General features: G+C 39.1%; 1 protein-coding gene across 4 annotated transcripts in view; it reads left to right on the forward strand.

Annotated features, from left to right (window-relative positions):
* Positions 1 to 12760, forward strand: part of GRID2 (glutamate ionotropic receptor delta type subunit 2) — a 718520-nt gene that overhangs the window by 557734 nt on the left and 148026 nt on the right. For all 4 annotated transcript variants that reach the window (XR_011140833.1, XM_009674498.2, XM_068941563.1 and 1 more), the window contains exon 9: positions 7377 to 7478. Coding sequence is in view for 3 of the 4 variants with exons in the window: in XM_009674498.2 (XP_009672793.2) it covers positions 7377 to 7478 (102 nt within the window). In the remaining variant the exon portion in view is untranslated. The remainder of the gene's footprint in view (positions 1 to 7376; positions 7479 to 12760) is intronic.

Genomic DNA, 12760 nt, shown 5'->3' on the forward strand with positions numbered 1-12760 from the left:
GCAGTGCACAGTTCGCCGTTTCCTGTAGAGAGGGAGCTTCATACAACTCGCTGAAAAAATGTTTTTCGTTGTTTGTCACTGATCAGGTTTGATCAAAGGTTTTCCTACAATACAAAAATCCTATAAACTGTGATCTCATATGAGCTGAATGTATCAACTTTGAGTACTTTCCTCTTTAATTTCATGGAGACAGAGTGGTGCCATAGCATGAATTGGAAAAAGTTCAATGATAAACCCTATTTTTTTTTTTTTAGAACTTGCATGATTTAGATAAAAGGCATCATTTTAAACTGTGAAATGCTTAATGAGAAAGGAGCCAAGTATTTGCAATTAAAGATCAAAGTGACTGTATTTAAACTGCACAGAAAGCTGAACTTCCTTTGTATTATCAATTTCCCTACAATAATCCAGACATCAGTGAGCAAGTTTTCAATGTAAAATTAAAGTGATATTCACAAATTTTGCGCTCTGGTAGAATGAAGAAGAATGATAGTCTAAAGGAGGGTTTGCCTACTGATGAAGAAGGATGCGTGTTTCTGTGTGTGTTGGGGGAAGATTATTACTTTTTCTTTTTTTTGGAGGAGGAGGGAGACGTCATTTTATGTTATGCATCTCATCAAATAAGCTGTAACAAGGTGATCACATGGACTCTAGGAAGCAGCATAAACTGTAAAAGTCCTGTAAAAGTAGATGTTAGCCATAATTATTATCTACTTTGAATGAAGCTGCTTCTTGCCTTCCCAACTTCCTGTTGTTCACTGTATGTTCCGGGTGATATATATGCAAGTCAGGTTGTGACATAATATCTGAGAAGCAAACGTGTTACTCCTTCCTTATTCTGGGTCTCATCCTCAAAGTTGCATAAGGATTTCAGGGGACAGGTGTGAATAAATGTGAAAGGTGAAAGCAGGAGAAGCAGGGTCATGGAGAAGCATGGTCGTGGTATTCTCTTAAGTCCTATCCCCCTTATAACACAAGGGGAAGAGGAGGAGGAGGCAAGGGGAAGAGAAAGGGCAATCCAAGGGCTATAGGAGAAAGAAGAAGGGACTCAAAGTGATTTGAAAGATGACCGAAGTCAGGTGAAAATGAAAGCAAGAGAGAACTGAGGTCCTTTTACCATCCAGGACCCTAAAAGAAGAGCAAGACAGAAAAGGGGCACCGGAGACAGCAGGGAAGATTAAGGGAAAGAAAAGCAAAGAGGAAAGAAAGTATGCTAAAAGGACACAGAGAAATGGCAAGAGAGACCACAACATGGGAAAGAGCAAGATAACACTGGGTGATGTAACCTACGGGAGAGTACTGGGTTGACGGAGACTACCTGAGAAGGAAGAGAAAGGGTGTTTTTCCGAAGATAAAAGAGAAGACGCTTAGAAGTGGGAAATGATGGATTAAAAACATGAATTTCAAATGAAAGGAACAGTAGTAATATATGAAAGAAAGCTAGAGATGAAGGGATGAAAAAAGGGAGGGACCGTTAGAGTGACACCAGTGGCTTGGGGACATGGCTCATTATCTTTGAGATGCGGTGATTTACTATACTTTCCCCAAATCATACCGTTAGACTTCCTCTGGAAACTTGGCCTAGGCCCTGTTCACACTTCCTGAGCGCACAGTGTGAGAACAGCTATGCAGTCTGTGCTTTTTTCTTTTCTCCATATATTCAACGTTTGTCATTTCTCTAAAGCATCCAAATATAACTGCTAGCACCAGTCGGGGTGTATCAGATCTCAAGAAAATACCGAGTCAAAAGCTGGTAGGCAAACAAAAGCCGCCAGCAGATTAACTTTCCTTAGCTGCTTTATTTCTGTTCAATAAGTAAAGGAAATTTGGGCAGTCCTCAAAGCAACATGTTTTATTCAATGTTCCCAGTAGCATTAAGCCATGTGCTTTGACTTTGAGGAATGAAATCCTTGCTTAGGTTATTTGCACTTTTGTCTCTGATCTTCTAATAAAACAAATAGACCACCTTGACTGCTGCTATTACAGTCCACAAATCGCTGAGTATAAAACTAAACCTTGGGTATTTACATTCTTCTAACATAGCTTGAAAATAGCAGAGCAAGTCCAGGGGCAAATCATTCTTTCTGGTCTAGAGGCAAATTAAAGCAATAAAACATATTGTACAAAATAATTAACTGAATGCACAGTACTATATAGGTTTCCCTATACAGAATGTAGGCGAAACAAGTGCTGCTATACATTATCGAGTTTGTTGAACACAGTATTTTCTATTGATTTTAACAACTTACTATTTGCTGACTATTACCTAAGCTCCAGTGAAGGGAGACGTTAAACACGGAAAGCTTTCCCACCTCAACAAGCCGATGTTATTAGAAAATCTCTGTGAAGAACAAAACTGATCCTCATTTCCTTTAATCAGGCCCAGGAGCACAAAGGCCCTCAGTTCATTCCCAGCCATCGTAGTTTTTGCACGTTTGGTTGACCAACCTCTGGTTGCGGGCTAAGAAGCTGAACTGAAGGGAATCTTTAATCAGTTTCCTGCTAAACCCACTCTTTGTCACTGCTGGTAACAAAATGGCAACTCAAGCACATCATTTCTGGCTTTTCTTCTTTGAGACGTAGTCTTTCCTTTTAGGATTTAGTCTGTCATTTCCAAGTAGCTACTGGACATGGCAAACACCAGCTTGCTCACAAGAGGCATCAGACATGTTCTGTGCCAAACTAATTCCATGTTCTTCTGCTTGAATTTTGTCCAAATTGGCATCCTAGCAAAATTTGTAATTGCTGAGTCCACGCATCAAAAAATATTTGTCTTCATTATCTTTTTTTGTTATGTATCCCATTTTGAGTCCTCCCTGCACGCTTGGTAGTCTAGAATTTCATAGCTGAGTGCTGTCTAACAGAAAGCCTCATGACATCTCTTCCGGGGGTTGAGTTTATTACATTTTGGAATGGAGCAAGGCGTTTTTAGTGCTCACTTCTTCAAGGCAGCTGTTGAAGTCATGTTTTGGAAAAATTCATTTCTTAAACCAGGTAGGACCCAGGTGCAAACTGAGAAGGGAACTTCTAAAGAGCATATAGGTGCTGCAGGCTTTGGGGATTCTGTGGGTCACCGGCTTCCACGCAAACGCGTAACAGAGCATTTCTGCAGCCTGCTTCTTTGGAGGGCTTTCGGCTGGAAATGTTCTGTTGAACTGTCGGTAGTAAAACCAAGACCTTGAGGTTTTGGGGTTTTTTATTTTATTTTATTTTTTATTTTTTTAAGATGCTGAGAAAATCAAAGAAAGAGGAGTGATACTAATCCTGGTGTCCTAATCAATTCTAGTTGCAGCTGTAACGATGTTTTATCTTTTGGGTTTCCCCTGCAGCTTCTCTACAGTGTTTTCTGCTCTTGACTGTTTTGTAGTGTTGCTATGTACATCCATTGTGAGTTCAGAGGTAGTTGCATTGCAGTGCTGGATGGATTAGTTCCTGCATGGTTTTTATATTAGTTTAAGTAACAGAACTCTCAAGGATCTCCTGTAGTGACAAGCACTATATAAAAGTAATGCATTCACATCAGTATGCTGTTTTTACTTACATTGTGTGATAGTCCTCAACCATGCTAACACCAGGCATTCATGCCAATGTACTTTTATAGATTAATTGATATAATATTAGTCTACATTTTACTCTGTGCCAGAAAAAGTGAAAGCTTTAGGATATTCAGTAGAGTTCACTGATTTCATGGGGAATATTTATATTGTGTGTTTGATCATGGAAGGAAGGGAAAAAATCAGGCAATAATCTCTATCTTCAAGGTGTTATAAATTTTGCTGTGTTCCAAGTTCCATGTAAATCAGTGTTTGCAAATTGCAAATATACATAAAACAGATTTAAACTATTTTAATATGGATTATGAATCACAGACCTTCCACAGTGAATAAATCATACAGGCAAAAATTTCTTCTAATGAGGAAAAACAGCCCTGTAAAGAGAGGTCAGTTGTTGGCTCTGCCAGCGTAACAGGAGTGACAAACCATTCTAGTAATGATAGTAGAGGGGATAACAACCTGGGAGGTGGGATGATCAGAAAGAGATTGTAAATTGGATATCAAAGGAAGCAGAATATTGACAATTTTTCCTCCTTCATCATTCTGTATCTGAATGCAGCAGAGTGAGTGCTGTCATTAAAGTAAATGGAATAAATTTCATCTGAAGAGCAACGCACTTTAAATGACAAAATTCACGTGATATGAAGAAAACAAACACTGTGCTTAATAGACAGTTCCCAGAACCCATATTGTTCTATGCAAATCAACCAGAATTAATGTAAGATTGTGTTATTGCCTGATCTAGTCCCTCATTTCAGGTATCAGAGGAAGAACAAAAGAAAAAGAAAGCAAATGCAGAAGCAACAAATGTTCTGAGGAACTGATTTAGCCAGAGGCAGAGCTGAAGAGGGAGCTCTGCAGTTTCACAGTCCCCCCACCCCACTTACTGTTTCAACAATAGTGACGTCTGCTCTTGCTGCAAAGACATACTCAAATTGTCACCAAGAAAAGTTGATTCGTTTCCACCTAGTATCAGTAAGCGGCTCCCTACTTGAAATCAATAGCAACTTTATTGGCAAGGGACTCTGCATTTGTCTTTGCCATGACTATGCTGCATAAAAGGAATAATTGAATTGAAAATTAAACGAGCAATAATTGAAAATAAAATGTGCCTTTTCAGAGGAAAGTTAGTGCTATGCTAAATTTCCAGCAGTCAGTTATTGGTAGGATTTTTTCCTTAAAAAGGTGGAATCAGTCTGGCTAAAAAGTTAATTATATAAATATGTACACATTAATGAACATAATTAGAAATGGACTTTAACCTCTAAAGGATACAAAGGCTCTTCAGAAACTTCATGGGTTTTAAATTTGGCAAAAGCAGTACAGTATCTGCGGTAATTAGACTTTCAACACATTTGGATATGCTAATTGAATCTAAATTCTAATTAATTTCCTTATGTAGTAGGAATGACAATCACTGAATTAATTTAGTGTACTTTTATGCTGAACTTAGCACCGGTTTCCATGCTTGTAATACAGAAAATGTAGACTTTATCAAATGCTTTGCTTTATAGGATGGCAGCAATTTGTCACACACCGTGTGCAGCGCAGACACTTCAAAAACATTAACTGCATCTCACAGCACTGTCGTAGGTAGCACGCTTCAGCAATTAGGGTTGTTCAGCTCAAAGTATTGGGACAGACGGTGCCCAAGGACTTGGTGAGGTGAGGGGAGGTGCGGTGGTGAGCATTCGCATGTCTCTTGCTGCGAACAGCCAGGTGCTCTGTGGAGGCGCTGAAGGAGCAGAACTGGCTCCTGTAACCTGCTCTTGGTCTTTGTGATCAGACCTGGATGTGAAGTGAGGAAGCCAGGTGGTGGTAGTTCTTGCTTTTATTTAGAATTAGCTGTCAGAAGGATAAGTAATTGCAAGATATGAACATGATGTATTTTAGTTTCCTCTCATATTCTACTGCTAATTCCAATGATTTCTGCTGGACTTTGGAATCCAGTAGGTCCCTGATTTAGTTGTTATTTGAAATTAAAGGTGTGCTCAGCATTAGCCTTGCTCCATTCTCTGACAATAAGAAACCTTAACCTCAAAATGGGAAGAATTAGGACAGCTTTGAGCTCTTCTGAAAATGCCACAGAGAGAAATGACTTAATTTTTTAAGGCCATCTTCTATGGAGATACATATCTCTCTACTATCCCAGAAAGGATTTTGACCTTTTGAGGCACCCATTTCTTCAGGAGAAATCTTCAGAGAATTGATATGAATATATTGACATTAAATAGCTTAGAAGCTACTCTAAAATAGCCTAGAGGGTGTAATGAAGAAAAAAAATACTTTAAATGGTTAACTTACTAAATTGTTAAATATGTTTACTTAGAGTTTGTTCATTGTTGTATACCGTAGTTTGAAAGATTTATGAAACACGCATTATTAAATACAAAGGCCTTTCCCATGAAAGTTCAGAATGTCTCCTTAAAAAGTGTTTTCTTAATAATACGTGAAGTTGTGTTCAATCCCATCAGCAAAGGTACTCCCCTTCTTTGGCAGACCACTTCAGCTGGCTCAGGCACTCTGCCATTTCTGCAACTTTGTTTTCATGTACAGTATTGTTTTTTGTGTTTTACAGTTGTTATTTCTCGTAGATTAAGGGTGAATTCTTTGCAAGACTAGTCTTGGTAGAGGCCACCAGGCACAGCAATAACCTACTGATTTTAATCTTGTTTTTGTCAGAGAGAGAGTTCTTGTGCATTGAAACAGGGACATGAAAACCACCCATATTTAGAGACTTAAGTTAGATACCTGAGTCAGAAAACGAGCTTTCCTCTGTAGATCTCATACACAGTCAGTGGAGGAGGTGACTCAGAGCAAGAACTGGCACCTGGACGTGTTTATCTCTTTCTTCTGGTTGTGTAACGAGTTTCTTAATAAGCAGTTAGCTTGCATGGCGTGAGCTGGATTCTGCTCCAAAGTCCTCTGAAGTCGTTCGTCATCCTTCTGTTGGGTTTTGGATTTAGCAGTGGTAATTTTACAGGTTAGATGAATTTTCCAATGAATTCCAAAAATGAAGCCGGTTAATGTTTGTATGTGGTGCTAAGCCACGAGCGGTTGGTTGGTCTGTTTCTCTCTGTACCCAAGACAAATATCTACCATCATGTCAGAATGCGGCCAAATTATATTTTCAGACAAGCTAAATTACAGGTAAGTGTTTACTAAATTCAGATGAAAAGGCAATTAATCCTAGAGCGGGAGGACCAGTGTAAAGCACGTATTGGCTGAAGTCCTTTCTCTGCGTTGCCTTTTGCAGTCCTTTGCCAGTACTGTGGTATGCCCATCCAATGATGTTTTCCCCAGTCGTCTTTCAATGGGATTTTTAACCTGGCTGAAAATCACTGCCGTTTCATTATCAATGAGTACTATAAGTTTTAATTAAAACTAGTGAAATTCCTTTCACCAAAGTCCCACTAGAAAAGATGGACTGGAGCATGTTAAAATTATGTTAGCTATTATTTCTCCAATTAGCGTATCACTGGAAGTGAGGTGAAAGTATTGTTAGAGCCCTACTACTTTTTACATGTTTTTCATTCATTTAGAAGTCTTCCCTGAGCTCTCCTAAAGCAATGGATATTGCCCCAAACCCTGGGTGCTGTCATCCATTGCACGTTGGTATTTAAAATCACAAGCTGATATCCTTAATTGCTTCATTTGCAATTTAAAGATGAATCTGTGCGCCAGCCCTTCTCTGACTTTCCATCCCATTGATTCCAGAAGGTGTTCTGTTTATTTCATATGTTCCTGTTTAAGGCTGCGTAAGAGGAATGACTGGCAAAATTTTATGGGCGGTGAGGAAACGAGTCCTCTTCTCTTTTTCAGCTCGGCTGCTGGAATCCTGTCACCGGCCTGAACGGGTCCCTGACAGACAGAAAGCTGGAGAATAACATGCGAGGAGTGGTTCTGCGTGTGGTGACTGTGCTGGTAAGCAGAAATGGTGATCATTTTGCACTAGGAGGAGTGTATTTTCTCCCTCTTGCCTCGTCTTCTTTTCTAAGGGTAATTGGAAAGGATTTTCATTAAGTACATCATGTTACCAGGAACTAAGACGTAGTCGATGTTCAAGTGTCAAATTCCCGCTTGTCAATAGAAGAGCAATGGAGTAATTTTCACTGAACAAAATCATTTATCAATAAAGTTCATTTCAGAGTGTGAATTAAACACATTAAAACCTGTTTCTTCCACAGGCACATACTAAATTAGATAATACAACCATAGGAACTGAAAAGGGCAACTTCAAGTGCCCCATTAGCTGAAGTTCCCTAGCTGAGACTCTAAATGATGCATAAGATGTAGCTGCTTTCCAATTACTTTTCCAAATTGAGTGCAGCCTGACGCAAATTGCTGCACTCGGAAAATATTCAGGATCAGCTTAGGGTGAGTACTGTTAGTTCAGTAAAATATCCACTGTCCCCTCTCAGTTCTTCCAGACACATCCTTCCCCCATGCGGACACCTTGCATTGAGTGGCTGCTGCAAAGCTGTTTGTACAAAACCAAAAAGGCAGTGTATGCCCTAATAGGATTACATTTTGTGATACGAGGCCAGCGTATTCCCTGTCATAAACTTGTGTTCCTTTTCCTTCGGCTGCTTGAGCATAGATTGTTGTGGAGGTGGGAGAAAAAGATGGAAGGGGAGAGGGGGAAGCGTAGGGGAGGATAAGCCTCTCTGGATCTATGCCCAAACACAGAGGTGACTCAGGGTTGCAGAGCTGTAAAGGTTATGTTGAACTGCTTCTCTAGTTGTAACAGCTACTTGCGTCTTTCATTACTCGTTTGTTTGATGGCCTGGTCACTCGCTTACGAAGAGAAAGTCGACAGTGGAGCCCACAGTTTGCCTTGCTGGTGTAGCATGGCAAAGGAAAAGGCTCAGTTAGGGATGAAAGGTGAAATCACTAGAGTGTCAGTGCTAATGATGGAACAGTATTGTTCCAATTACTTTATGGGTGGTCTTTAACAGCCGTTATCTGTCAGCTGTGTAGTCCATTCCACCTCTTAGTACACTGGAAGACTTCCTGCCAAAATTTCTTTAAAACTCCCCAAAGCAACAAAAAAAAACCGAAATAATAAGAATGGCTGCATGTGAAAAGATAAAGCAATATTTTTTTTCCTACTTTGATGTTAATTGCATGTTCATTGAAATAGCATCAAAGTGGCTGTGTCTGATCTTTGCGTTTGCCTGTTATACATTTTAATTGATTCAATATACCTTTCTGGTGACAAAAATGTTCTGGGGGTGTCGTCTAGCAAAATCAAAAGGGCAATAGGAGAGCTCTGCATGGTTGGTCAGTGCGATCTTTGGTTCTAGACAAAACTGTTTGTGAACCACATTGCAAACTAAGGTTCATTTTATTTTATGCACCAAAGATCAGAGGCAAGGATTTTGTAAGTTTTTGCAAGCCCAAAGTGAGGAAGCAAATACTTAAACTCATGAACCCAGAAATGATATTTTTCACTAGTAGTTCACTTGACTGGATGACAACATGAGCACTTTCATCTGAAAGCCAGAAATCTGGAGGACAGGATATCATTTTTCCCACATCCACAAACTCTAATGTGCAAGAGTGAAAGGCAGACAGACGCTGGCAGAAAATCTAGCACCTAACTAAAAGCTTGAAGAGAAGTTGAGCAGTGCAGATTCCAGAAATGCCAAACCGCTCATTTCTAACCTCTTCCAAGTTAGCTAGCTCTACTTTGGATAGCGGCAGATTTTGTTGCCACTTCTGTTGGTGGTGCAGCATCACTGAGGGCACTTACCCTGTAGCGATTTCTCTTACTACTCTTGCGTAAGTAAGGGTTATTGATGAGGATGTGCTGGGTTCTAAATCTTATTTTAGTCTGAGAATTAAAAATGTGCCTGTCATTAGCATATTTTTACCTCAAATCAATATCTTGCTTTAGGATAAATGGATGTGGCCTTTACTTTTTACTAATTGCAGCTTGGTTCATATCTTTATTCACATGGCTTATCACAATGGTAAAACAATGTTACTTTACTGGAAAAAGAATGAGTAAATGCATGCCATGATCAGATTTGAGTAAAAACATACCTGGGATGGCATAACACTCTGGAAATGAAGCAAATTCTTGCAAAGAATACATTAATGCTTGTTTTCTCTCATTTTAAAGTGAAGGATTTAATCCCTCTATTAGTTATTACTCAGTTTGTTCATTTTTGTTAGAAAAAACTTGATCAAAAAAGATACTGACTAGAATTAAATTAAGCCCTATTTATTTTGCAAATATTATCAAGGGCAAATTGCTGTTAAAATTTGCCTTTAATTGCCTTTAATTTTGTGAAATAGAATAAACTGACTTACAGTTTGAGGCAAAATGTGTTCTCTTTGAAATCAGTGGAACTCTTTGAGGTAGAGCAAGGCCATAGTAATGTATAGAAGTGTAGTACTCCTCTGGTGTTATGTCTGCCGTATAGGACAGGAGTGGAGATTTGTACTTAACGTGTGATGAAAATGTGAGTTTCATCTTCAGTGTCAGAGCAGGAGGCATCTCACCCATTAACTTCATCTAAGGGATGGGCTTTATTATCTTTTCTTTTCCATCTTCCTCTGACTTCATTTAAGTCAATATATTTCTGTTAAAAGTAAAAGGAATTGTTATTAACAATAAATTATTATTCATTATTATTAATTCTGCAAGCCTCTAACAGTATGGTCTTGATCCAGGAAAATAGGAAGGCTTATGTTCAAATTAAAGAAAAAAACCCATCCTGAATATGAGCAGTTGTTCTTTTTCCCTGTGATTTGAGAAGTTGCTTTCTGTTAACACTTCTAACCTCTTGTGTCCTTCTGGATAGCAGCCCTTCTCCTCTTCCAGGTTCATTTTGTTATGCCTTCAGGTTCAAAGGGATCGGTTCTAAAAATTGCTGTAGAACTTGAGAGGATGGCAAATTGCAGCACCTGCGTTATATACTACATGGTACTTATTAGGAAATGAAACATTTTGCAGCCTGAAAATGATAAATGATTAAGGCTAATTTCCCCAAAGTAGTCCTTCAAGAAGCTAGTACTAAACAATTCCCATCATCTGCATCCTTCTACTAATTCCTTCTCCTAGATAATTTTGATAATTATAGACTATATGTCTGCAGTTACAAAACAACTTTTTATCTGATGTGTATATGACAGAATACAGTATGTCCCAAAACTGGAACTCTCTGGTTTCATTTGGCAACAAATGCTGGCTCCTCTGAAGTTAATGGGAATTCTCTCCTTTGCCTGAATAGAATAAGATACCATTCTTTGTATTTTATTATGGAGGGAACTATAATAATGCCTCTTTGCGTGTAAATCAATTGTTTAATCCAATCTGGTGTAGTATAGTACTATTCTTTCTGCACTTCTAAAAAAGGTTTGTTTTGTCTTAAATATCTGTTGGCTCCGCTTTGGACTGCTGCTCCACATGCAGCCAAAGTCTGAGCTTCATGTTTGACAAGCTACTTCTAAGTTCAAGTGAGTTGCTGGTGAATATTCTGAGATTCTGAAATACAGCTCCGTCAAAGGTCAGCATAATAACTCCAAACAAATTCAGAGCGTCTCGAATGAACAATTGGCCAAGTACAAATTTAGCTGGATACCCATCTTTGCTATTTCAGTTTATCCCCCTCATTTTCAGCTGCTCAGTTTTATTGAAAGGCAGATAGAATACAGCAGATAGTCTCACAATATCATTTTAGCAGCAGCGGCAATTAATGAATTATTCATATGAATGGTAAACCATCAGGAATGGAATGAGATTTGGCCTGTTTGAGAATGAATAGGCCAGCAGGTATTCACAAAATCATATTTCCAAAAAAGTCACTGTTTGAAAAAGGAGGAATAAAAGCTTGAAGTTGTCTATTTCAAAGAATTAACACCTTGCTGAAAAGTGCAGAGCCTTTTCTGAAACATTATAACTTCCTAATGGTGTGAAATATACTTGTGACTTTGCATGGAAGTTGTTAGGGTTGTGACCAAGTGGTGGCATGTATTTTCACATCTGGATTGATCTGAAAATGCAGGCAGGATGAAGAGAAGAGAAGTAATAGGATGAAGAGAAGAGAAGTAATAGCAAGTGATACTAAATTATGCTTTGTGATACGTCCATAGGTGTGCTGGTTTTCCTAGTTATTACTTGCATTACCTGCAGAGAACCGGGTGGACCACGGGAGCTTGGGTGACCTTGGACCCAGGTGGGCGCTGTGGGAAATGGTATCCTGAAAGAGGTTGCAGCAGGGTAGACAAGCATGGCAGAGAAAGGAAGAATTGGCACCAAGGAAAATGTTGCTGTATGTGAAATGGTTTAATTTTTGATGGTTGGCGTAAAATGCATGAGCATGTGTGTTATAGAGATTAAGAAAGAAACAAACCTTAAAGCAGACAGTAGTACCTTTAGGGACAAAAGCTGTCAGCTGGTCTGCACTTGCAGTCCCCTTTTCTACTGAACTTACCGCTCGGATAGAGAAAAGATGGAAAGTAAGATATGAAGCTAAGTCCCGGTTTTAACGGCTGAGACTATCTTTGAGATTTGACCTCCAAGCCTGGTTTAAACAAAGTAACAAAAGTTCTTTCCAAGCTGGAGCTGGTTTCAAAATGGTTGGAAAAATGAAAGGCATAAAAGAGATGAAGTGAGACAGTGTTTAAGCATACTCAGAGGAGCAAACAGAAGTGATAAAGGATGGAAAAATGGCAGGATGAAAGCAGCAGTGAATGACTGTAAAATGAAGAGCAGCTGCAGTCAAGACTACATATCGGATACCTCAAGAAATACCAAATAAATATTCTGTAACAGTATACAGTCGTTAGAGTCTCAAGGCTAATGACCCCTCCATTTCCTCCCATTCTGCTCCCTCAACAGCTAAACCCTTGTCTTTGATTTTGGTGGGGTTTTTTTGTCCTTACTTTTCTCGTGTGGTCCTGATCCCTTTTCTCACATTCACAGTTGAGTGCTTTGCACTTGCGTACCTCTCTGTTCGTTCTCTCAGGCTGCGCTTTCTACACACCACTGCCTAAAATCTTTTAAAAAACCTTTAAGGCATGTGTTATATCAAATTACATGTTGCTCTGTGTATAAACATTATCGGCATATTGGACAATCATGCACTGTAGTGAATTTCCAGCAGAATTGCCGTAGGAGGTTGTAAAGTAAGACCCATTACTTGATAATCTTCACTAGTTGTAGTATTTGTTTTAAGCAAGCATATTTTACCAAT

Source organism: Struthio camelus, chromosome 4 (genome assembly GCF_040807025.1).
Source record: "Struthio camelus isolate bStrCam1 chromosome 4, bStrCam1.hap1, whole genome shotgun sequence".
NCBI lineage: Eukaryota > Metazoa > Chordata > Aves > Struthioniformes > Struthionidae > Struthio > Struthio camelus.